Source organism: Candoia aspera, chromosome 3 (assembly GCF_035149785.1).
Source record: "Candoia aspera isolate rCanAsp1 chromosome 3, rCanAsp1.hap2, whole genome shotgun sequence".
NCBI classification, from domain to species: Eukaryota; Metazoa; Chordata; class Lepidosauria; order Squamata; family Boidae; genus Candoia; species Candoia aspera.
The window spans coordinates 35,657,303-35,684,933 of record NC_086155.1 but is presented as its reverse complement, the minus strand read 5'-3'; the positions used below and the strand labels follow the sequence as shown (position 1 = coordinate 35,684,933).

Sequence of the window (27,631 nt, the reverse complement as noted above, 5' to 3'; positions counted from 1 at the left end):
TGCACCATAACAAATTGTGGCACGTTCTTAGTGGTATGGGGATACCAAGTCATCTTGTATGCCTCCTGAAGAATCTGTATAACGACCAAGTAGCAACAGTAAGAACAGACCACGGAACAACAGACTGGTTTAAGATTGGGAAAGGAGTACGGCAGGGCTGTATACTCTCACCCTACCTATTCAACTTGTATGCAGAACACATCATGCGACAAGCTGGCCTTGAGGAATCCAAGGCTGGAGTTAAAATCTCTGGAAGAAATATTAACAATCTCAGATATGCAGATGATACCACTTTGATGGCTGAAAGTGAAGAGGAACTGAGGAGCCTTATGATGAAGGTGAAAGAAGAAAGTGCAAAAGCTGGTTTGCAGCTAAACCTCAAAAAAACCAAGATTATGGCAACCAGCTTGATTGATAACTGGCAAATAGAGGGAGAAAATGTAGAAGCAGTGAAAGACTTTGTATTCCTAGGTGCAAAGATTACTGCAGATGCTGACTGCAGTCAGGAAATCAGAAGACGCTTAATCCTTGGAAGAAGAGCAATGACAAATCTCAATAAAATAGTTAAGAGCAGAGACATCACACTGACAACAAAGGCCCGCATAGTTAAAGCAATGGTGTTCCCTGTAGTAACATATGGCTGCGAGAGCTGGACCATAAGGAAGGCTGAGAGAAGGAAGATCGATGCTTTTGAACTGTGGTGTTGGAGGAAAATTCTGAGAGTGCCTTGGACTGCAAGAAGATCCAACCAGTCCATCCTCCAGGAAATAAAGCCAGACTGCTCACTTGAGGGAATGATATTAAAGGCAAAACTGAAATACTTTGGCCACATAATGAGAAGACAGGACACCCTGGAGAAGATGCTGATGCTAGGGAGAGTGGAAGGCAAAAGGAAGAGGGGCCGACCAAGGGCAAGATGGATGGATGATATTCTAGAGGTGACGGACTCGTTCCTGGGGGAGCTGGGGGTGTTGACGACCGACAGGAAGCTCTGGCGTGGGCTGGTCCATGAAGTCACGAAGAGTCGGAAGCGACTAAACGAATAAACAACAAACAACCATTTTTGAAAATGCTTGTACAGTGAGGCTCATATGTATGTTTAAATAACTTATGAATTCTGAGTTCTATTCACAGAAAAGTATAAAACAGTAAATAGCTTCCATACATAGTGGTTATGCTACCGGTGTTGGAAGAAGGAGTTGAAAAAAGTAGGTTCTTCTAGTTTTCAGAATTGGTTATGATTTTTCAGTGGCCATCTGATGCTATAATGAAATGTCTTCCAGTTTTACTCTTTGAAATGATAGAACAATGCTAGAACTTTTTTGTTATATTAAAATTGGTTATTTTTACTTTTTCTTAGCCAAGTCCACATTCAAAAATATAGTATATTTTTGATGTTAAAAAATTTCATATTTCCCCCATAAAGACCTTATTTATTTATTCATTCATTCATTCAATTTGTATATAGCCACCATCTCAAACCAGTGACTCTGGGTGGCAAACAATAATAAAAACTAATATTAGATTTACAGTGCTATTTTTATATGAACAACGGTTCCAGGTTAGATGAAAAGTCTGTCTGTTCTAGAGTCTAATCAGATGCCCAAGGGAAGGTCAGATGTAAGTCATCACGGCAACAATATCAATAATGCTATTTAAAGGCATATATTGCATACAGTTTCTGATAAAATGGTTCATTTCTAGAAGATGCTGAGTACAAAAATCAAAGGAATAAGAGAACAGCTTTAAGGCTTCCTTCCTTTAATCTGTTTAAGAAAGCAATTCTAGCCACTCAGAACTTCATTATTATTAGTATGTCAGGCCTTCAGAGTCATCAGAGTCATCAGAAGAATATTATTAATCTTCAAGCACATGCTTAGGGTTGCTAACTGAAACCAGGCTCCATTAATTGAGATGTCTTTTGCTGTGCATTTTATACGTTTATCCTGTCTTGAGGGAACAATTTCCAGGTGTTGGCAGCAATTTGGGTATTATCCGTTCTGCATTTCTCAGATGTTAAGACTAAATAGCATTTAAGGCAGAGGGCCCAGTTTTCATAGCATATATGCCTGTTGAATTCATGACCCCAGAAGTACAAAACTGGGAAAATGAGCACAGCTATATTATTGTAATATAAATTTAGATAACCATCTTCATCAGCTTTGAATCTGATTATTCTTTATCTAGGTGTTATTTATTAAATGTTTAAATCATTATTAAATATTTTTGATGTAATATATTATGGGCTTAACTTATTTGGGGATTAAAACTTTGCTAATTAAGTGCCAATAGAAGTTGAAATTACATAATGTTTTTCTCTTTAAAGATAATTTGCTTTTTTAGTTTTTTTATAACAATTCATTCTTTAAAATTATATTTCAGTCAAAATTAGAGATTTTTAATTAATTTAGAGCACCTAAATATATATTTTACATAACATATTGTTTATTCAAAGGTTTCTCTGTTTATTCTTACTTATTAATCATATGATAATTAAATCCAAATTTCATGACAGAACTCTTTACCTCCCAATACTTTGTGAGATCTCCAACTCTTAGCCTCAGACTTAACCTAAATAGCATTTTATGTCCCCATGATCATTGTCAGAAAATGAATCACTGTGGTTTAAGTAGCATTTATTAGGTTTCAAGGACTAAGTTTAAAGTATCTTGTCTATTCTGTATAATTATAGGACAGGATATGTTCTGTATCTTCCCAGTGATAGAAGGAAACATAACCTGTAGTTTTCATATCCATCCTCAGCAGAGAGAAAGTAGGATTTTGTGACTAGTTAATGATAAGTTATGCCACTGCGTTTTAACACTGACAGCTCATAAAAATAACTTTCTGTCCATTCATATTAAGCTGTAGTCCAAGCATATTAAACTGCTTTTCATCTCCTGAGTAACTCAGATTTATGGCCTATAACTCGTTCTTGGAGAAAATGGCATTCTTTTTGCTTGAGACAAAACAATTGGGGGACAATTATAATTATTCAGCAGTATATACATAATTGTTCCTTCTTCGAAGTTTTCCATCCCATATTTTCCTGCTAAGGTTTGCTTTTCACTACTGATGACAGGATATTGTGGAAAAGCTGCTACATATTTTAGGAGTATTTTTTTTTATAATGTTTAAATGAAAGGCAGTGTTGATTTAGAAAATAATTTCCTAATATCAGCAGAAATTGCACATATCAGCAAAATAAGAATGTGCTTAAACCATCCTTCTTTGTGTTTTACAGCTTTACAATGCCTTCTAAAGTGAGACATGGAGTTACTTTTGATGTTAAAATGAATTTAGGATATACACAAAACTATAATAAAAACCTGGGAAAAGGCAGGTCGGCTCTAGAGCAGTGTTTCTCAAACTTGGCAGCTTTAAGACATGTGGACTTCATCTCCTACAGTGCTGGCTGGAGAATTCTGGGAGTTAAGTCCGCATGTCTTAAAGTTGCTAAGTTTGAGAAACACTGCTCTAGAGGTGTGTAAAACATTCCACAAGACGTGTTCCAAGACCAGGGTGGGCAATTTCAACTATACTAAAAATGGGTAAGCCCATTTCCAGCATTGGAACACTATGTATCAGAATGTTTTGCATATCCCTCCTCAGCCGTGTCTGGAAATCTAGATCTTTTAAATTATTGTCCTTTTCTTGAGCTGATCTGAAACTGTGAGCTAGATTTTAAGAGCTATCTTATAGCCTCAGAAAAACAAAACAAATTTCCCCTTAGCTGATCTTTTCAGAGAAGTGAAAGGATATAATATTGTGGGAATGGAAAGGAAGGAAGCATTATTGAATGGATGTTTCCTCTATTGTCATAATCATAGATTAACAGTGAAACTAGAAAACCATGATAGGTGCTTGAAACCTGGTAATAATGGAGGCTTATATCCATCTATCATTTTGTCAAGGAACAACAGTTTAAACAGTTTAAAGATACACATCCAGTCACAATGCTTTCTATTGTCAGATCCCCCCGATCAAAGGATTCACAGAACCCCTTATCAGAGGATCTGCCATCATTTCCCTGTGAATGGTGTAGACTCTGTGCCGCCAGATGGGAGGGGGTGTGAGGTTGGAGTGTGAAGTGGATTATTATGGCTATGGAAGACATCAAGGACAATGAATTGAGATACAACAGAAACACCACCTGGATGGGAGGGGGGGTGACATGCTTTCATGGGAAAGGGAACAAACTAAGGGAATGTAGTTTTAAATCTAGGTTTGAGTGGGAACTCTCCATTTGCAGCTCTACTTCTGTACCGTTCATTTCGCTTCATTAAACAGTTAAAGGAATCCCAGCCTCTTGACTGTGATTGTGTAAATGCTCGAATGACCAGGTGCTGACATTAAGCTGCGAATCTCGTTTTATTCAAAAAAACTTCCTGAGAAAGTAACTCAGCTGAGAGTTAACGAATCATGCCTAAACATGGAAAATCCCAAGCCAAGCAGCCATCGCCTCTACCATCATCGGAGAGGACAGTGCTGTACACCAAGGTGGAAGAGGAAAAAGTTGAGTCAGAGGAGAGCTCTGGGAGCAGTGACAGTGAGTGTGAGATGGAACCCCAGCTCAACACCACGGAATTGGAAAGTGTTCTTCTCTCCCTCAGTTTTGAGAGGGAGCCTCAGACACCAAGCGTGATCATAGAAGAACCAAAGATGGGTCCTTCACAGCCTGGTGCCAGGGAGGGGGAAGGAAGAGCCCCTCCACCTGTGGAGGCACAAGTAAAGGTGTGGAGCCCGGGATCCCACCGGACTATATCAGACCACAATGGAACTCCGCAAGAAATGCAGGGTTTGGAGGCGAGGGTGCCTGCTATGGAAGTGGTGCTGCAACAAGTGTCGAAAACCCTTGAAACCATGGCATACTCCTTGGCAGAGATTTTGACTCAGCTATCCAGAGTGGCATCGCTGGACCCACGAGGAAGGCGATGCACCCTAACCCCGACCCAGGATTTCGAATCCCCAGTGAGGCGCCGGCGGAGTGGAGGCCACCCGGAGAGCCAAGGGCGGGTGGGGGAGAGCTGCACACAGTGAAGTGATGCCAGCTGTGACCCCGAAAGAAATAAAAGTTAAATTCAATGGCGATCCACGACAGCTGGCATTCTTCTTGACCAACGTGTCCATCTACATGAAGGAATATGGGTCTTGCTTTCCCACTGAGTACAAGAAAGTGAGCCAGGTAGGCGCCAGGCTTCAGGGACTGGCAGCGGAATGATTTGTGCAACTGCACAATGCCACGGCCCCTGAGCTGAACAGCCTATGAGACTTGATGAGGGCACTGAGAGAGCGGTTCGAGGACCCACTTGACAAGATGAAAGTGAAGGTGGGCATCCAGCAACTTAGGCGGGGGGGGGGGGAGAACCATGGCGGAGTATGTCATGGAGTTCAAAGCTCTTGCCGGGAAAGTTATGGACTGGTCAGAGACCATTAAGATTGACTATTTCAAGGGGGGCTTGCAGCCAGAGATCCTGAGATGGGCGCTGTGCCGCGGAGACCCTCCTACCTTAAAGAATGGATTTGCCTAGCAGGGGAGGTAGAAAATACTCAATACCAATTCCATAGGCAACTCTGAGCACAAGTGACAGGGAAGAATACCAGAGCCCCAGGGCAGTTTCCCTCCGCCCATTTCATTGAGCCTGCTAATTCACTTCTAGCAACCCCGGTGCTTTTCCGGGCAAAAAAGGATGGCTCTCTTAGACTCTGTATCGATTACCGTGGAATAAATGCTATCTCAATAAGCAATCACTACCCTCTTCCCTTAATGAAAGACATGCTAGCACACCCATCGAAAGGAAAGGTGTTCACCAAACTTGATCTCAGGGAAGCCTACTTTAGAATTCGAATTCAGGAGGGGGATGAATGGAAAACTGCTTTTAACTGCCCTTTGGGTTCTTACCAATACAAAGTGCTCCCATTTGGATTGTCAGGGGCCCCTGGAGTATTTATGCAATACATTAATAAGGTCCTCCATGAGCATTTGTATAAGGGGTTTTTAGTGTATTTAGATGACATTTAAATCTATTCTGACATCTTGAAGGACCACATTCAGCTTGTTAAGAAGGTCTTGCGAAAACTGAGGGATGCCAAACTGTATGCTAAGCTCTCTAAATGTGAGTTTCACAAGTCCCAGCTGGACTATTTGGGCTATCGTATTTCTGCAAATGGCATCGAGATGGATCCTGCCAAAGTCCAAGTTATAATGGGGTGGGAACCCCCTCGTACCAGGAGGCAACTTCAAGGTTTCTTAGGTTTCACCAACTTTTACAAAAATTTTATTCCCCAATTTGCGCAAATTCCTTTGCCCCTTACTGACTTACTGAAAACTAGGGGGAGGGGGGAGACACGAAAAGTTACCTCCCCGGGGGCTAAGCTTGCCTGGACGTCTGATTGTCAAACTGCTTTTGACCGTTTAAAGCTTTTCCCAAGGGAACCCATTCTAGCCCACCCAGACCCAAGCCGCCCCTTTATTGTACAGGTGGATGCCTCTGACTCAGCTGTTGGGGGCCATCTTGGTTCAAAAAGATGAAACCGGCTTCCCCCGCCCGTGCGCATACCTCTCCCGCAAGTTCTCAGATTCTGAGCGCAACTGGCCTATTTGGGACAAAGAAGTGTTTGCTGTTAAAACAGCTCTCACACATTGGAGGCATTTGCTAGAGGGTGCTAAAAATCCCTTTGAGGTTTGGACTGATCACAAAAACCTCCAAGCTTTACAAACTCCCAGAAAGTTGAATGGCAAACAAATCCGCTGGGCTCAATTTTTTAGCCATTTTAATTTCACCCTCAATTTCCTCCCAGGGAAAAGGAACTTTCTTGCCTCCCGCAATATAACACTGCCCAAACGGAACTTGTAGACACCGTTTTCTCTCAGAAACAGCTTGGAATGGCTTGCTTAACACGCAAACAAGCAGTAGCCGGGAAAGTGAAAGTGCAGGCAGACCTAAAAGAGGAACTGGCTGCAATGTAACAAAGCCCAATTGACTGAAATTGACAACGTCTGGTATTGCAACGGCAAAATCTACGTGCCTGAGTCTCTTCACCACACAATTTCACCATTCCCATGATATTAAATCTGCAGGGCATTTTGCCTTCACAAAGACTCTCCACTTGGTGAGGCACCAATTTTGGTGGCCCTTCCTTCGTGCTGATGTACAGTCTTACGTCACCTCATGCCATGTCTGTGCCCAAGCAAAGAGGAAGGGGGGTAAACCACAAGGACTTTTACAACCTGTGGCTTCCCCCAAAGCTCCATGGAAAGAAGTAGCCATGGATTTCATAGTGGATTTACCTGAGAGTAAAAACAAAACTGTTATTTGGACTGTTACTGACTCATTCTCCAAGCAGGCTCATTTTATACCTTGCGCCAAAATCCCAACCACTCAACAATTAGCAAAGCTATTTCTCACTCACATCTACAAAATCCACGGCTGTCCCATGCGTGTGATTTCTGATAGAGGCATCCAATTTACTTCCAAATTTTGGCGGGCATTTTTAAAATTAATTGGGGTCCAGCAATCCCTCAGCTCGTTGAGCCATCCGCAGACCGACGGAGCAACTGAATGAGCTCAGTCTACTCTAGAACAATTCTTACTTTGTTACATCAGCTTTCAACAAGACGACTGGATGGACCTCCTCCCTTTCAGGGAGGTTGATTGTAATAATGCAGTATACCAGAGCACTGGCTTTTCCCCTTTTCACATTGTTTATGGCTAGGATTTCGTTCCCAGACCAGAACTTCAATTGCAGTCTTTGCCTGATTCCTCGGTAGTTGACTGGGCTATCCAGATCGCCACAAATTGGCCTGTCATGCGCCAGGCATTGGATCATACACATGACACGCACAAAAAGTTTGCTGATCGCCACAGGCTCCCGGAATGGAAATTTAAGGTTGGGGACTGGTGTATTTGTCCACTAAATTTTTACACTCCCAGCAACCTTCTAAGAAGCTTGCCCCTAAATTTTTTGGGCCTTTTCCAATCACCAAAATCATTAACCCTGTGACTGCACAATTACAGTTACCTCTCGCTCTTAAGCTCCTTCATCCTGTTTTTCATTGCAGCTTGCTTAAACCTGCCCCGGAACATTCTAAGTGGCACCAGCCTGCAGCAACCCCTCCACCCATCATGATCGATGGCCATCAACACTTCGAAGTTAAAGACATTCTGGACTCTCGTTTTTTTCGCAAATCTCTACAGTATTTAATTCAATGGAAACATTTTCTAGATCCTGAGTGGATTGATACATGTCATGTTAATGCTCCTATTTTAACTAAAAAAAATTCATTCCAGATATCCTGCAAAGCCCTCACCTTACTGAACCTGTGGCTTTTTGGCCTCCAGTTATTGCTGTTTTATTGCTTTCTATTGTTTCTCTTTATCTTTCTTGGGGGGGCAGTATGTCAGATCCCCCAGACCAAAGGATTCACAGAACCCCTTATCGGGGGATCTGCCATCATTTCCCTGTGAATGGTGTAGACTCTGTGTCGCCAGATGGGAGGGGGTGTGAGGTTGGAGTGTGAAGTAGATTTATCTATCTATCTATCTAATTTATCCCCGCCCATCCCCTCCTGTTGGAGGATTATTATGGCTATGGAAGACATCAAGGACAATGAATTGAGATACAACAGAAACACCACCTGGATGGGAGGGGGGGTGACATGCTTTCATGGGAAAGGGAACAAACTAAGGGAATGTAGTTTTAAATCTAGGTTTGAGTGGGAACTCTCCATTTGCAGCTTTACTTCTGTACCGTTCATTTCCCTTCATTAAACAGTTAAAGGAATCCCAGCCTCTTGACTGTGATTATGTGAATGCTCGAATGACCAGGTGCTGACATCTATCTTTCTACAAACAGATAATTTTTTAAATGGAAATGTATGTGTAAAAGCTCCCCCAAGTTGCGCTTAACTCCTAGAGAGTGTTAGGCACTTTAGCAGCTGTTTAAACCAAAAGTGATGATTTTCAGAGCACAATGCTCTCTTGAGCAAGAGAACTGGGGTTGTAATAGTATTACAAATATTCCAGCAATTGAACTATTTTCACTTAGAATCAATATATCCCTATGTACATTGGGTAGACTTTTGTATTTTTTTCTAATAGCTTTCTGATCAACCAGTGAGGGGGCAGGTCTCTTCAGTGATGAAAGACAAGTTCACAGGTGGTTGTTTACCTAATTGTTTGTTTGTATTAATCTTTGTCAATCAGAGAACCAATTCTTGCAGTGATTATATGGACACAACCATACATGTTATTGTCTTGGCAAGAACATGTAAGTAAATAGCCTTCTTCTGGGATCTTTGATTGATATCCCAGCCTAGCCTGTAGGCCTGGGATTTTCTGGTATCAACCACCCAAGTACTAACCAGGTATTAAAATGCTGCTTAGCCTTTTCAGTATCTTCCAAGGTCAACTAGGTTCTCTCAAATCCTTGGGTGGAAAGGTACAATAGCAGTAAATTATAAGCATACTATACACTAAATAAAATTACTGCTATTACCACCATCACCACCGCTGTTACTAAATGGAAAAGTGTGAATTTGAATATCCATTCAATGTAAAGCAATATAAGGATGGTAGACTGCGCCTCTTCTGGACTGATATCATATCAAAGCTGTTTTATCAAAGCAGCTATTCCCTGCCCATAAAATCTGAAATACCCTAAAGTTTCTTTCTCATTTGCATACCAGTGCAGTGAAGCAAGATGTGAAATGCAGACTCAGTTCTCTTATCCAAGGGCCCCTTTTCTTTAGGTTGAGGGTTTCATACTCACATAGCTTGATCTAGCTGCATATCATGTTATTACCATTTGCACTGGATACTGTGCATGACTTCTCATTGGCTGGGATTATGTAACCAGCAATAAACAAAATAAAAAATAATTTTCTAAACTATTGGGGAGGGAAAGTCAATTAGCGTTTCACAATTTCTCTTCAGTACAGTACACTGATGTTGGGCACAATATATAGAATGTTATGATGCAGATGAAATTCTGCTACACGGTTTAAAGTGTTTTTGTAATCTTTGAACCCAGCTGTTGGAAATTGTTGTGGAATTTTTTTGTTTGCAGAAACATAAATATTAGAATCTTCTCCTTCCCTCCTTCCTTTTTTGGATTAAGTAGTGGCCACATAAGTAAATAATTGAAGCCAGTTTAACCAATTTCTTTTTTTCGCAAGGAGTAAGTGGCTATTTATGCCCTAGTTCCCCATTTCAGAGTTGCATTCTTGTAAAACTTTCAAGAACATGCTTTTAATTACACTTATGCCATCTGTGGAAGCGTTCGAATTTTAAAAGTAAGATTGTAATGTTTCATAATCCAACACGTATCTACAATCAAAACTGTATGTTTTTCCTGGCTCTTTACAAACCCTTTGTTGTCAACATTGCAGAATAATTTCCAGTATCTAGCCCTGTTCCTTTTTATTAAAAACAGAAATAAAGGAAGCATAATGAAACTAAAAAAATATGTAGTAATGCAGTTTCACTTGTCCTTTTCCCTTTATTTCACTACTGCCTCAGGCCCACAATTGGGTCAGCCAGAAACAGTTTGGGAAAATTCTCTCTGGGGCTCTTTTTAATACTCTTCTGTAGATTGCCTGAGTTACTGCTTTTAAACTGCTGCTTTTCTTTTCGTTTTGCTGCAGCTTTCTATCCAAGGGACAAAACATAAACTCACAATTAGTAGCTAAGAGTTCCACACAGTCTTTCTCTTTTTCCCCTGCATGTACTCTTATAGAAGGAAGTGGAAGACAGTAATGTACAAAGAAACATATTGTTTTCATTTTGCTGTGCTCTGATTTAAAAGGTTCCTTTTCAGCTGTCTTAATATCTGTACTGTATTCAGATTCCTGTATTATCCCAGAAGCCTAAGTGCAGACAGAGTAGCCACATTCAGTACCAACTGAAGTTTGTGGATTATCATCAATGGTAGACTTACATAATTATGGTAGCCTTATATACAGTAGTTATCCATCTTAGATTTTATTATCGTCTTAGCTAATAAGGAAAAATAGAGACAACTTGGTGTAGCAGTTAAGGCACCAGGCTGGAAACTGGGAGTCTAGGAGTTCTAGTCCCGCCTTAGGCATGAAGCCAGTTGGGTTACCTTGGGCCAGTCACTCACTCTCAGCCCGAGGAAGGAGGCAATGGCAAACACTTCTGAAATCTTGCCAAGAAAACTGCAGGGACTTGTCCACGCAGTTGTCAGGAGTCAACACTGATTTGAAGGCATCAAAACAACATAATAAATAAGGAGAGGTCCATTCTCTCTACCTAGGGTTGCAGTTGGCATACCAAATTAATAATTAATATTTGCCTTTTTTTTCCTTTGAGAAAATCTGTAAGCATATGATGGGAGCTGCTTTGAAATTTTAATTAAAATGCAGCCGTTAACAAATGCTGCATTAAGTCAAGAGTTGGCTTTTCTTTCTAAAGCAGTGTATAACACTCACTCTTGTCTCAACTTTAGCTTTAATAAACTTTGTCATGTAACCTTGGTTTATGTGGGATGCAAACAAACCAAGTAGTGGAAAGGATTACAAGTACAGAAGAGGTCTAAGCTTTCCAATTGGCAGTATATGAAAGGTCAAATAACTTCCTGTGGCTTACTTAGTTTTTTATTCACTTGACTAACTTGACAAAGGCTGAGTTTTAAGTCCCTCTGCTTCAGTGGAACTTAATTCCTGAAAAGTGTGGTTAGCATTATATCCCTCGCTTTAAGAAATTACGTCATTCGGTTTGCTGGAGCTATACCATTCCCTGGTACTGATTTCTTTTTGTCCCACGTCTAAACTGTATTGTCATGTAATACTCAAAAAGCATTTAATTAACATGCTATACGTAAAACTAGACATACATTTTGAGTAAGACATTCCTGGAGAAAGATGCCATATCTACTGTTCAATCTGCATGGAAGTTACAGATTTATATACACACACACACTTTGTTACATTTATAGTTGAATACATGATGTGCCTGAGAACAACCTTATCTGCTAGGAAGATTAATTATTTTCTTCAACTTATCTTTTAAATAGGAGGCCTTCTTAAATTTACTGAGAATAGAGTAAAGGGGAAAGCTGTTGGAAATGCAGAGTTGTCTTCCTTTCAAGTAAATACAGTCCTTGCAGTGTACCCCTCTTAAATAGATGAATGCTGCATATTCACAGACAGAGACATTTCCATCATAGCAATGTTTTCAGACAGAGCAAAATAGCTGCCTCGGTACTTTGATAGGAAAGTGTGTGTGCATGTACTCGTTACAAAGCCCTTTTTCTCCTATGCCGCCTCTTTTGACAAGTTTTCTGTTTGGAAGTATCTTAAGTAAAGTCTCCCAAGTAGAGCTTGATTGGTGGCCACTCAGTCATATCCATACAATTTTCTGCTTAAGCGGTACAGAAATCATTTCCTGCAGCCTTCTTCCAGAATATTTTTTTAAACTTCCCAGTCTAGTTTACAGCTCTGGAATTCTAGAATGGTCTCCCAACCAAGTCCTAACCAGCCTCAGTGCTGCTTAGCTTATAAGCCCTAACAGGGTTAGCTAGTGCTATTATTTTGCTTTCTAGAATGTAAGTATTTAGGTTGCAATACTAAAAAGTAAGTGGATTATCTCCATACATTTGACATAGTATGAAAAGCTTTCATTGAAAATAATTATAACAGGAGATTGTAAAGTGTTGGAATGAATTTTAACATACATATGTATTTCTCTATTTTTGGCAAAAGAAATGTAGTTATAGGAAACCTTGGCCTAGGACACATACAAAATAACGGTGTATTAAGGAATTCTAGGAAGCAAAATTTGTTAGAGCCATTGTCAGAAGAACATCAGAACTTTGATGGTCAAAAAGCAATTTGCTTGTCAAAATAAAATGAGGTTTTACTTCTAAATAATTAGCTTCAGAAATTTAAATTATGAGTAATGTGTGAAATTTTAAAAGCTGAAGCCTGGATTATCCAGTTTAGTTTGCTTTCTAAGTTGCTCAGTATATAAAGAAAATTTTGAGCAGGTTTTTCCCTAGTGTCAACTTCGTAGCATGTAAAGAAATTTTAAAAGGTCTGTCTCAGAATTGAGAATAAATATGTAAGGAGTAGCAGCAGCTGCACCATCAGAATGTGATAAACGTTACTTGGGTTTAATATTAAATGTACTATACTCTCCATATAAAATAGACCGGACTTGATTTTTTAAAGTAAGATTGGTGCTGAAAAAAGACAATCAAAATCAGTTCTGATTACAACATCAGTAAGCTAATAAATATAGAGAAGAGAATCTCAATTAAACAGCAAAGAGAAAAAGCTATTTTTCATTTAATTATTTAAATATCTGCATATGCTTAAAGATATTTACTGTGCATAAATACTTACAGATTTTTCTGAAATATTTGTATGTAATTAGTGTGAAAACAAACCATTTAGTTTGACAATTACAATCTTTTGATCTGATGATACAGGTATAGTAGTCAAGATGGAGACACTTATATACAAACATTTCTGTTTAATAGAATTATATTTCAACAATATCAAGTCCTACCACCACTCTTTAAGCAAGTATTTTATTGTAAACCACCCAGAGTCCCCTTTTCGGGAGAGATGGGCGGTGATAGAAATTTGAAAATTCAATCAATCAATCAATCAATCAATAAAAGAAGTATTTTAAACTGTTTCACCATTCAGTATTTTGTGCAGTTCCCAAACACTGGAATTCTGCTGACCATGGGACAAGTTAGAATTTCTACTCCCAATCTGCTTTTGCTGCTTTGAACAATTTTTTTTAAGGAAAAAACTTTGGCATTAGACATTAGAATAGTGCATTTATCTGGATATGAATGTATGTTCCATTCTTCTATAACAAATGATAAATGCCTAAATATAATACTATCTATGCTAGTTAGTCATATAAGAATGAGAGTTCATCGTTAGAAAAGAGCTTCAGTTAATAATGCAATTCTGCATATATTTAAGATAAATATGTTTCATATAAACGTGTTTTTTTTAAAGTTTGTGTTTATACTTTAGTCTAACCAGGGTCATCCTAATGTTGCCAGAAATATCCGCTGTTATTGGCATCTTTAAGATAGATTTTTAACTCCTAGATTGCAGTATTTTGCAATATTTTTAAATAGTTCAGGGTTTCCAGATAAGTTCCAGACACTGCACTGCTGGATTCACAGTATAGTTACTTGTCATTTACTTTCATAATTGCCATAATTCCAGCTTTACAGTTGTAATGCTAGAACTATTTATTATTGTTATTGTTGCTAATCTGAGCTTCTTTTATCTCCATTTACAGCATGAAAGACTTTCCAGGTAAGATTTTCAGAATTTATGCTTTTGTTAGAGTATGCATCTGTATATATTTCAGTATTTTGAATGAATTGCCTCTCCTCTTAACTGCTTACAAAACTATAGCCAAGAGCCCTAATACCTGTTTTCAAGACTACCATCAATATGGTCAGCCCTCTTCGTATAATCTGAATTCTTTTGTCTTTCAAGTATTACATTAATCAAAGTAGAGATAAATGTTGGTGTTCTGTCAGTTTTGAATGAACATTTCTTTCTTTTTTATTTTTTAAAAAACAAACTTTATTGATTTCAATAAAAGAAAAAAAGAAAAAAGACATAAATATTACATATAAAACCTTAACTACAATAACAACCGACAATAATGAAAAAAAATACAACAAAATGGAACAGTTAGAGGAAAACACTAAGAAAAGAAAAAACATTGCATAGACATAAATGAAACTGAGAAAAAAGGAAAGAAAAAAAACCACAATTACAAATAAAAAGTGGCTTCCGACTATCCAAATTATAGATATATCTAAATTTAAGATAGCTTACTCTCTTGTTACTAATTATATATACATTTCACCATTATTTCTATTCAATAAAATCCTTATTCCAAAAAACACATGGTCATTACTTCATCTTTTTCAGTCTCTAGCAGGTAGTCCACAAATGGTTGCCATGAATCCAAAAAACTGGAGATATTTTTATCTTTTATCACAACCGTTAATTTTGCCATTTGTGCCAAGTCTGTTAATTTGATTGTCCAGTCATCTATTGATGGTATTTGTAAGTCTTTCCAGTGTTGGGCATAAAGTATTCTCGCAGCCGTAATCATGTAGAAGCAAATTCCCATATTTTTTCTCTAATTCTTCTTCCATAATAGCTATTAAGAACAATTCTGGTTTTTTTTTTTTTTGTTATCCTAACTTTAAGTATTTTCTGAATAACAGTATGAATCTGATCCCAGAATTTCCTCCCTTTTTCACATGTCCACCAAAGATGATAGAATGTTCCCTCTCCCTGTAAGCATTTCCAACAGACATTTGATACATTTTTGAACATTTTTGATAATTTGTCCAGTGTTAGATACCAGTGGTACATCATTTTGAAAAAAAATTATTTTAAGTTGTAACTCAATGTAAATTTTAGTCCTTTTGTCCACATTTTTTCCCCATTGGCTTATCATAATATTATAGCCCAAATTTCTGGCCCACCTTATCATGCACTCTTTAACTTGTTCATCTTCCAGGTTCATCTGTAATAACATCTTATACATTTTAGTAATTATATGTTCATTATTCATACATAGTTGTTTTTCCAAAGTTGGTATTTCATTTACAAATCTATAATTATTCCTATCCAATCTAAAATGTTCAAGTAGTTGCATATAACTAAACCAATGGCAAAGATAACCTTCTGTTTTCAGTTTTTCTTTTGTTTTAAACACAGGTATACCTTCTTCAAAAGTTAATAGATCTTTGTACCTTAACCATTTTACTTCTCCCGCACTCTCACATCTTGTAAATGCCTCCTGAGGAGATAACCACATAGGTACATTAGGTATCAATCTAAATTTGTATTTATCCCAAATCCTTAATAAAGTCTTTCTAATATAATGATTTTTAAATTCCTTATTTAACTTCACTTTATCATACCATAAATAAGCATGCCCTCCAAATCTTGACTCGTGGCCCTCAAGTTGTAACAATGTTTTATTTTCTAACATTATCCAATCTTTCAGCCACATGAAACAACATGCCTCAAAATACAATTTTAGATCCGGTAACCCCAAACCTCCTCGTTCTTTCACATCTTGGAGCAATTTATACTTAATTCTTGGTTTTTTACCCTACCAAATAAACTTTGAGATATCCTTTTGTCATTGTTTAAAAATTCTGTCTGCTGATATGATCAGTATTGTTTGAAAGAGAAACAACATCCTGGGTAGTACATTCATTTTAATTACAGAAATCCTCCCCAAAAGGGATAAGTGTAGGTTCTCCCATCTTAAAAAATCTTTTTTACCTCATTCCATATTTTATTATAATTATTTTGAAAGAGTTCAGTATTTTTAGTGATCAAAACTACTCCCAAATATTTAATCTTTTTTTCAATCTTAAAACCTGTCTTTCCAGCCAACAGTTCTTGATTATTCACTGTCGTATTTTTAGTTAACATCTTTGTTTTTTGTTTATTTACTTTGAAGCCTGCCAGAGATCCATAATCGTTTAATTTTTTCATCAAAAGTTCATCCGATTCCAATGGATCTTGTATTAACAAAACTAAGTAATCAGCAAAAGCCCTTAACTTAAAAACCTCCTTTTTAATTTTTAAACCTTTTAATTGTTCGTCACATCCGATATCTCTATTAAGAACCTCCAAAACTAAAATAAACAACAAAGGTGATAATGGACATCCTTGCCTTGTTCCTTTTTCTATCTTACAAGCTTCAGTCAATTCATCATTCACAATTATGTTGGCTCTTTGTGATGTATAAATTGACCTGATTCCCTTTATAAATAAATCTCCAAATTCCATACTTTCCAATACTTTGAACATAAAAACCCAATTTAAATTGTGAAACGCTTTTTCTGCATCCAAAAATATAAGGGCCATCTGGCAATCATTATGGTATTGTAAGTATTCTATGGTATCTAGCACAGTTCTTACATTGTCTTTTATTTGTGTTTTGGGTAAAAATCCACATTGATTCTGGTGAATGATTTCCTGTAGAATTATTTTCAACCCTTCTGCTAGTACCAATGCAAATATTTTATAATCATTATTTAACAATGATATTGGTCTATAATTTCTAATTAGGGAGGGGTCCTGTCTTTCTTTTGGTATAAGTGTAATATTAGTTTCCTTCCATGTATCTGGTATTGGTGATCCCAACAAAATTGAATTCATCAATTTTTTAAAAGGTAAAATAATTTGATCACTAAAACATTTATAATACCTTGCAGGTATTCCATCGGGTCCTGGTGTTTTTCCTGTCTTAACTTTCTTTATAGCTTCTAATATTTCAAAGTCCGTTATAGGACTATTTAATATTAATCTCTGAGTTTGTGAGAGTTTTGGTAATTTTTGTTTGGTTAAATACTCCTCAATTTTTTCCATTGAGATCTCCTGTTTTTGATATAAATTAGAAAATAAATTATGAAATGCTTTTTAAAAATTTTTATTGTCCACTAATTCTGCATTACCTTCTTGAATTTTAATAATCATTTTCTTCTCTCTTTCTTTCCTTAATTTAAAGGCTAACCATCTTCCTGGTTTATTGGCATGTTCAAAATATCTTTGCTTAGCATATTGTAATTTCATTTCCATTTCTTTTACCATTAACATTGAAACTTGCTGATGCAATAATTTAAGTTGGTGAACAATATTATTATCAGATGGGGTTTTTTGCAACTCCTTTTAATTTGATCCATGACCATTTGTAATTTTTTGTTGAAATTTCCTGTATTATTCTATTATGATATATAAAATTCCCTCTAATAACTGCTTTACTTGTATCCCAAACCGTTTTTAAATCAGCTTCATTATCCAAATTAATTTCAAAAAACTCTTTTCACTTCCTTTTGCAGTCATCTATAACTTCTTCTTTTTTCAGAATGGCTTCATTCAATCTCCACTGAAAGGTTCCTGATCTTTTTTTAATTACCATACTTACAGGGTTATGATCAGAGAATGTTCTAGGTAAAATATCCACTTTCGAAATTTTATTTGCCAAATCTATTGAGAGCCAAATCATATCTATTCTTGAAAAAGGTTTATATCTCTCCAAATAAAAAGTATAATGTTTTGCTAGTCCATTTTTATGTCTCCAGGAATCAATCAATACCAAATTTTCCATTAGATCAAAAAAGGACTTAGGTAATTTTCCTTGTTCGATTTTAATTTGTTTATCAGATACTCTCTCTATCAATGGTGCTGTAACTCTATTCCAATCTCCTAACAGGCACCAACTTAAATATGAAAAAGCTGAAAGTTCATCTAAGAGTTTCAAATAAAATTTATTTTTTTCCTCATTCGGAGCATATACATTTCCTTCTTTCACTTCCGCATGCTAGGTTATAGGTAAATATTTTTAGTGGATTATTACTCTTTTGTCATTGCATTGGGTGTCTTTTCTATAAGAACTTTTTTTTTTCTGAAGTTGTAAATGGTTTTGAAAATGAATGAACGTGCTTTAAACTATATCTAACTGCAGGTTGGACTCAGCAAGTTCTAGCTCTGGCACTAGTGATACTTACAGTGATCGGCCCTCAGGCCGCAGCAGTGCCTATACCAGAAGAGAGAATCGTCTGGCTGCTCTCAGCAGCAGAACAGAAGATGATAGTGTCAAGGATTATAAAAAGGTGGGCCATTGCTGGAGTTTTTCATAGTTTGAAGGCTGCACCAGACTTTTCTTGTTATCTCAAGAACAACATGACAAAGAGACAGGGTACCATGGGGGTCAGGTGGGAGGGGGATTTAAATAGGGAATCAGGACGTTAAACACCTGCAGAGCCTATTTTGCACCTACCTTTTCCTAATGCAAAATACAAAATATTTGGCTCAAACACTCTGGGGGGCTTTGGGAATTACAAAAAGGATGCTTGCAGACCACATCCAGCTCCCCGGCTACCCTTTTGGTATCACTAGATAAGATTATCTTGAGCCTTTCTGTTCTTTTCCCTGCATTCTCTCTTTATAAGTTAATACAAAGCAGTTTCAAGCATAGCTGGGGATGACTGGAGAGGAAGCAAATGAAATAATATAGATTCAAAACCCCAACAAAAGACAGAAATAGAAATATGTTAAGAAAATAATGTTAAAGTCCAGCTTCAAGTAAGTTTAATGAGGTGTCCGGGCATTAAGCAGTACTATAAGTAACTGTATTTGCATCCCTACTCTTTGTCTTTTCCATGGAGTTGCTGAGTTTGATTCAGTTCCCTGTGTATGAAGTGGGAAAATGTTGGTGTAGAATTTGAATATAATGTCTAATTTTTTTCAAGAACTTCTCAGGATGCTTTTGAACATCTATTTAGTTTACTTGAAAGATCAATATTTTTAATAGCCAAAACATTACATGAAGTATTGCAAATTGCAAATAATTTGCAAATAATCGTTTTAAACTGAATTTTATCTGGTAAAATTCAAGTTGTGTTCTAAGAAGTACTTTTAGGCCTCCCTTTCATCCCACATGAACTGAAAGAATATGCCTGGAATGATGTAGTGCTCTCATGGAAATTATGCAGAGTTATCTAAAGATGTTGCCGAAAACTAATTGAGCTGCAATAAAACTTGCTCACCTAGATGATCTGAACTAGCAAGTCATGCAAACTATCATCCTCCAATATGTGACCGCTGATTATTTTGTAGATGGAATATTATCGAATACTGAGGTATAATTCCACTTCGTTTTTTCTGTTCAGCTCTATGAGAGTGCCCTGTCTGAAAATCAGAAGTTGAAATCTAAACTGCAAGATGCCCAGGTGGAACTCGCAGATATTAAGTCAAAAATGGACAAACTAACCCAGGTGAAAAAACTCTAGGAAATCATGGGTGTACTGAGAAAACAACCAGGAAGACCAAATGTTTATTACTATCGATAAGGGAATCAATAGTACCAGAAAAAAACATTGAGTGCATTAATGTATGTATATGGTGGGTTTTTGATAAATACTTGATTATTGTCTTAAACAATAGTGCAAAAAATTATTACTTTGTAACAAGATGTTTTTTGTTTGTTTTCAATAGCAGAAGCAGGAGAAAACCTTAGATCGTTCAAGTATGCTTGAGATGGAAAAAAGGGTACGTCTTGAGTTTTCAGAGTCCACTTATTTAAATTTAGACTGCATACACATTTTGAAAAACAAACAGCAAAACAGATAGCTTATTCTGTTCCTAGTAAAAGCATTTTTGGATAATACCTGGCTCCTGATGTTGTTGGATTCTGAAAGTTTTTCTGCACTGTATTGTAACCTACTTGACTCCCATTTGTAAACTGTCTGCCAATGAAGCCAGCTTAAGAAATTGCTTTCTGAATTTAAGTACATTGTTCCATGTTGACAGCATAGTGTTCTGTCCAAATCAGTTTACCATGGCTGCCAATTGGTGGATTCCCCTGCTTCTTTATACCTTCCACTCATGCTGGAAAAGAAAGCACCAGTCACTTTCTTTCCCATTGTTTCCACTCATATTTTGTATGAGCCCCTTCCACCAACTCCCCTTTGTATTTCCCCTTCCTATCTAGCATGACTACTGATGGAGAAGGTAAGCAGGCAAGCAGGCAGGACCTTTTTAGCATTCTTGTCACTTGGCTAGAAGGGGAAAATGGTAGAGCTCTAGTCAATTTCACCTGGTTAAAAGAAAAAGGGGGAAAGTCTACCATTTCTTTGGCTAATTGGTGAAGTTGTAAAAAAAAAGAAAAAAGTTTCAGCCCTTCACTGATCCACCCCTTAACTTGTTAAATAAAGGGTCCAGAGTATCACCAGTCCAGCAGCCCAACCCACACTCTTCTTTAACTCCTTTTCTACCCTTATTCATAATTGCTCAGGATTCAAACATACTGTAAGCAGGGAGATGAATAGAGCAGAAGTAAGGAGGAGAAGCAGGTGGAATCAACCTAAGGAAAATTAATGGAAAAAATCTCATATGCTTAATATAAGTTACATAATCCTGTCGAGCCTACTCCCAGGACCTATCACTACAATAAGATCTTTAATACCTTTGAAGTATTGTTCTTTGAAGCAATGTAGCGGTTGTATTTTCAATCCTGTTATCTGTTCCCTTTTTGGTTTTATTATTTGCATTGCTTGCATTGCTTGTTGAAAACATTATATTTTGATACAGATATTAAAACAGAGATTTGTAAGTGTATGAGAAAGGGTATGAAAGACTGGAATTCTAGCTGTTAGCAAGGCTGCTTTGAGTCCACTGAGAACATTCACATATAACTCAACGGGTGGATTATAAGAGCAGCCTGCAGGATCAAATCCAAAGTCCAGTGTTCTCCTTCCCATACTGGCCAACAGATGTTTCCAGGAAGCCAACAAGCAGGCCTTTTAAGATCTTGTGGACTTGCCCAGTAGTGCTATATTGCCCCTGAACCCAGAGTATCTATTAGCCAATCTGACCAAAAGGAAATGAAAACTCTACTGTCCATAAATTAACTCTATAACTTGTCCCCCTTTCTTTATTGCTGGTACTGTCTGAAAAAAGATGGATATTGATTCTTGGTTCTGTGACTGCTATCAGTGTTGTTTGCTATGGAATGCTATGTCCAGTGCACAGTTCCCATTAGTTAAATAAAATATACAGTTGTCTGATAGAAGTTGTGGATGAAAGAAGTAAGAAAGGACAGTGGGAATAAGAATGGAGAAAGAGGAAGTGTTCTATGGCACAGAGAGGATTTTGCCATTCTTCTGCCTTGGAGTAGGACTATATTCTGTTTAAAAAACCTCAAGCCTATGAGGTTTATTGTACTTCCTCAAATCTCATGAAAGATGATCACTGTGAAAATATTTCCTGAACAGGAAAAACGAGCCCTTGAACGGAAGCTTTCTGAAATGGAAGAAGAGATGAAGGTATGAAAATGCATCATTTATTTGCCACCTTCTAAGCCCAACAGCCTCTTTTAAATTGTCATGTGAGAATAGTGTTAGTCATAATTAAAATCTTGTTGCTCAAATCTTCTAACTAAGTTCACTCATGCAAACAGCAGTACTAGCTAACAGGTATCTTTATGCTTTTCTTGTTGAGCTGGAAGCATTTTCTAATATTTTTCTTCCAGATTTTGGTGCAATCTATTCTGCAGCATTTTTTTTACCAAAATATTGTTATCTGTGCCTATGTTGTGCTTAAACTAGGCTGCTAAGGATTCCTGCCAATCCTTTCTAACACTGGCCTATTGATTCTACCAAACTTTAATTAAAAGGTGGTACAGTATTTTGCCTGTAAGAAAAGACTTTCCTCTTTGTAAGACCAATATTTTATTTCATTCCTTGCTCAGATGCCATGCCTTTGACTATACCTGAATTCTTATGATTTATAAAAGTGGAGCTTTTATTCCAATTTGATTTAATTCTCTTAATATGAAGCCTTGGGAAGGAGATCAGTTCATATTGTAAAATGCTTTCCATATTTTTAGTGGAGGAGTATTCCCTGGGAATGCTATAGTTCTGCTGCTTAGAGAGAGGTTTGTACAAATATAAGCAACAAGCTGTTTCCTGAAAGCAACTGTAGAGGAAATATTAAAATAACCCTTGAATATACAATTTTAAGCATACGTATTGAAAAAGAGTCATAAGAATTGTAGCTTTAAGGCAAGATCACAGTGCTACTACATGGTAAAGGAACACTTCTGTTTTAAGTCCACTTAATATGAATAATCAATTTGGGTATTTTTTCTAAGAGAAGTTACTAAGTAATGTTTTGCACAGTTTCTGCACTTAGATCAGTGTTTCCTAACCCTGGCAATTTTCAAATGTATGGACTTCATCTCCCAGAATTCTTAACAGTGACTGGAGAATTCTAGGTACTAAAAGCCACACATCAGGAAATTGCCACAGTTGGAAAACATTGACTTTGTTATGTGATCTTACATATACATATACTTAATAACATATATAGTTACTGTGAATCTGCAGACATCCAGTGTCTGTACCAGCAATTATATGTAAATTTGGTATATATAATATGGAAATAATGTAGTTTGAACTTTTTAATCTATCTAGCATCAATATATTAAAGCTTCCAGTCTCAAAAGTTTTAATAGTTATAGAGGTAATATCTAACATTTCCTTGCAAGAAATTCATTGTATCTTCTGAAATTATTCCTGGTGAAGTTAAGTTGAATTTTCTTTTGCTATGTGGATTTTCTCTATCCTTAAGTACTGTACAAAGCAAAAGTACAGTTGGTAACTACGTAAGAAAGTCATGAACAGAGCTGCTCACTTGCTTTGGATGAAGCATGAGTCCAAAGCAAGGATCCCTGCCTCAGATCTGATGTGAAATGGTATGCCTCTGAGGATTCAGAGACTTGGAAGGCTTCAGAGTTTGTTTTTTTATTACCATTTTTTTAAATTCCTCACCAGCCTCACCGTAACTATAAAATGGCAATTTCTTTATTCATTTTATTTATTGTCATATTTCTCCCTGCCCAACTTGTACTACAGTGACTCTGGGCGGTTTACAGACAATTGGAAATAGAAGAATAAAATGTCATTAAAACAATATAATATAAATAAAAATATATAAATAAAAATATTAAATAATATAGAATAAATAATATAGAATTCAAGATGGGAAATAATGATGTTATTGTGGGCCCCATCAGGGAGTGATGCATACATTTATATATTTGAAATGTTCATAATCCACCTTTCAAAATTTTTCCCAGGGCAGCTTACAACACTTTAAAAAACAAATCTAAAATTGAAATTGAAATTGAAATTAAACAAACTGAAACTAAAAGCATCATTAAAAAACTGTAAGTAATAAAATAGTAGAAAGAACATAATTTATAACGTTCTCTTGCAGCATACAGTGTTAAAATGTTGTAATAAAGTAGCTGCCATGTGGCCTCACCTGAGGGACCTTTCATAACTGAGAGACCACCACTGCGAAGTCCTATTCCAGGGCCACCACTCAGCATACCTCAGCAAAGATGGTATTTTAAGCAGAGCCTCAGATAATGATTTAATCATGGGGATAGGAACATGTAAAAACAGGCTTCTTTCCAATACTGTAGTCTCATGTTTTGTTGGCTTGTTTGATATCCCACCTTTTCTTCAGCAGCCCAAGGAAATTTATGTAGGAATCTCCCGTTATTTGTCCCCACAATAACCTATTAGGTGGACTGGGTTAAGAAAGAGTGACTAGCCAAAAGTCACCCATGGAAATAGGGTCTTTCCAGTCAAAGGGCTGCACCTTAGTAAGTACACTACACAGATTCTCTATAGTTAAAAACGGTGTCTTTGAACTGGGACCAGAAACAAACTGAAAGGCATTGAAGATGTTTTAGTAGTGGTGTGATATAATACAGAATAATGTCCATGGTTTGTAGTGCATGAAGCTACCAAAACTACAGGATGGAAGTCATGACGACAAAGGTTGTTTGCTCTCCCTTTGCTGTCTTTAGAAATGTCTGCCTACCTTGCCACCTGTCTTCCTGCCAGTAGCTGCTGACAAGGGTGCCCTTAAATCTGCCACCCTTTCTCTTATGCCAGGCCTGGAAGAGTATCAAGGGCGATCATTTAAATACTGGACATGCCAGTCCTGGCTTTGTCTCAAATGTATATCTACTTCCATAAGCTTTCTATTTTCTGAGACTTGGCATAGAGGGATTTTTTCTTTAATTAGCTGTGAAATTCCCTGAAGGTTTCTCTAGATAGTCTTAAGAGGTCCACTCCTTATGAACCCTAGCTTTTGGAAATGTAGAAATAGAATATACTGTATAGCAACTTTTCTGAACTTTTATACACTTCAGGTCTGTCGACTTATCCAACCAACATAGCCATGTTAGAACATGTTTTATGATGGAACCAGCTGCTCACAAAACTACAGAAGTGTATCGATCTCTTTTTTTAAGAACACTCAAACTTTAAGTCCACCAAAACAAAACAAATCCTGCACCCATTTCCTCCTCCAAAGGGGCTATTATTGCTGCATAATTCATTGAATTCTCTTAAATTAGTCTCTTTCTTTCCCATCTTCAGCCCTAGTCTTGAAGTATGGCTATTCCATGCCATGGCAATTTGGGAAAAAGTCTTTTATTTTATGTATTTCTTGCATATCTGGCTTCCAGAGTGTTCCTTGATGTTAGTGGATTCATTGATAGAAGAGTTATTGTCAAGCTTCTGATTTTCTTGCTCCTTTATGGAGCTTTCAGTTCTTTTCCGAACTACAAAAAGCTTGATATTTCTCTTTGAATGGAGCAATGGAGCAGAAATTTGTCCTTTCAAGCAGCTCCTCGTGCTTGATATTCCTGTTTCTGAACAGCTGCTTTGAAGAACTGTCATTCTCCTGTTATCACAATTTGTGATTGCTGAAGTGAGGTGATATGTTAGCTGCCCTTGGTGATAATGCAAAGCTGATTTTACAGGACAATATTGGTCTGCACAGTATACAGATACTTTTGTGCCTTTGTTTTGATTGTCTGACCCCTGGTGTTTATTTTTCTATTATATAAGAAGGAGGTACTGCTTTGCTTTGCTTCTGAAAACAAAATATTTCTGTTTCAAGAACAAGAGTTCCTGAACCCCTGAAAACATGAGAGTGACAAAAGTAATTTCCTGACTCACTGGGGATGGTTCCAATTTCATAATAACCTTTAAAGGAAAACCTTAAGATGTTTTTACTGTATGATTATTCTTTGAAGCTGAGCTCCATTTAAATTGTAGTCTGTCTCTTTAAAAGAAAACATTTCAATAGATCACATTGCAGTCCAGCTGCAGGAGAAGGGCTGCATCACCTAGCTGGATATGAATCATCACTTCACATGATCAGATGTATTTATAGGTGAACTATTGAAGAACTGAAATAGGAATGCATTTGATCCATTGCTGATAATGTGCAATATTAGAAGAAATATCAGAATACAGCTATAGCAGTTACACTGTGTCTTGCTATTGTGATGGTATAGCTAACAAATGCTTTTTTTCTAGAAAAAGTTATTTGTCCCATTCTTTGTAAGACAACTCACCTCCAATATTTTAAAATAACTTACCGTAAATGTGGATATTTCACCTTTTACTAATGAGAAATGAAGCTATGAAAACTAGCTCTTGCATGAGTGAGGTAGGGAAGTTATGAAAGCCCTTGATGGCCTTATTCATCAGTTATTTATTGAGGTAACTTGTCAAACAAATGCGGTATCCTTTAGTGGCCTGCCACTTGTTTGTGTGTGGGAGAGAGAGAACAATACAGGACATTTTCAGCATGCCTACTTTCCTTGAATGACTTCCATTCTTGCATCATGTGCTGTATCTGTCTGCAGCTTCTTTTTGCACTGAAAGTCACCTTGAGTTAATATAGCAAATATCTCTGCATTCTGCCTCAATCTTGCCAATGCTGTTGGTTTATTTTGACTTATTAAGCTTTCAGAAAACTTCCTTTTGAATCACACTCTTGTTCTACTGTATAGCAACTTTGTTTCTTGCTCTCTGCAGCTCACTTACAAAGAGACATAGAAAACTGAGACTGATATTTGACTCAAGCAGTGTCACAAAACTCTTAAGGCTTTTTGCTCCCAGTACTTCTCAGCTTAAGAGACACCAATAGGAGCAAGGCTTTTGGCTTACTGAATGTGCTTTAAAATTAAAAACCTTACTTAGAGTGTGATTTTTTTAACCGTTGGTTTGTGCATCACTGTTTTAAATCAAGTAAAAGTAAGACTGCTCTGATTTGTGCAAGCCACCATTTCAGAGGAATCGGGTAGTTCAGGGTGGTTTTTAACCTCACTCAGGGCAGGAGAAAGTTAATCTGCTTCCTCTGTTCAAAATCTCTCACAGAGTTCCTTCTCTAATGCAGAGTTTGGGAGTTAAGCGTGATAGGCAAAAAGGGCAGCAGTGCATATGAAAATAGATTTTTTAAGACTGCTACCATTCAGCACATATTAACATACTACTGCGTCTACCAAAAAGAAAGGTGACCTAAAAATTGTGGTAGGGAGGAGGTAGAGTTGACTGACCTCCTTCCTTCTCAGGGTTGCAAATTCCACCTAAATCCAGTCTTTTTTTTTCCCCCACCAGATTTGTATACTGTCTTTACCCAGTAGGAAGATGAATTCCTCTCTCTCACTCACACTCACAGCAGTAATTACACGTGAATTGCAGGTTTGCCTTATATTCCTGGTCAGAATAGATAGAGTGCTCTTAAAAATAAAAGAGTAAGAGGTACAAACGTTCAGATGTATTTCTGCTGAGCATGAGTGGCTTTGAAGGTTAGTCTAAAGCAGTGCTTCCCAAACCTGGGTAAATTGCCCAAAATTGGGTAAAAGTGGTTTTTCTTTGGGTAACAACACACAAACCCATTAAATTGACTTAAAATGCTTACCTACATTGGGTAAAAAGGACTTTCTGATAAGTAGTTTTGGGTAATGAAGGAAAAAGTTTGGGAAGCACTGGTCTAAAGCATGGCTGGCTGGGGAATTCTGGGAGTTGAAGTCTACACATCTTATAATTGCCAAGTTTGAGAAATACTGGTCTAAAGCTTAGCTATTGCTTGGGAAGGCCTCTTTGTTTGATGAATTTAACCTTTGTAAGGCCTAAACAAAGTTCCTGTCTTTTTCTTTTCCTGTCCAGTTATATCTTCCTCTGACCTTTTCTTTGAAATAAAGCTATTATTCTG

The 27,631-nt window shown here is 37.2% G+C and overlaps 1 protein-coding gene across 5 annotated transcripts in view; it reads left to right on the top strand.

The window, feature by feature from the left end:
- The window catches only part of PPP1R12B (protein phosphatase 1 regulatory subunit 12B), a 147,209-nt gene that overhangs the window by 105,678 nt on the left and 13,900 nt on the right, over window positions 1-27,631 (top strand). For 4 of the 5 annotated variants that reach the window (XM_063297366.1, XM_063297368.1, XM_063297364.1 and 1 more), the window contains 5 exons: window positions 14,292-14,308; window positions 18,507-18,654; window positions 19,714-19,818; window positions 20,039-20,092; window positions 21,817-21,867. In XM_063297366.1, the coding sequence (XP_063153436.1) occupies window positions 14,292-14,308; window positions 18,507-18,654; window positions 19,714-19,818; window positions 20,039-20,092; window positions 21,817-21,867 (375 nt within the window). The remainder of the gene's footprint in view (window positions 1-14,291; window positions 14,309-18,506; window positions 18,655-19,713; window positions 19,819-20,038; window positions 20,093-21,816; window positions 21,868-27,631) is intronic. The other variant, XM_063297365.1, reaches the window with a different exon arrangement.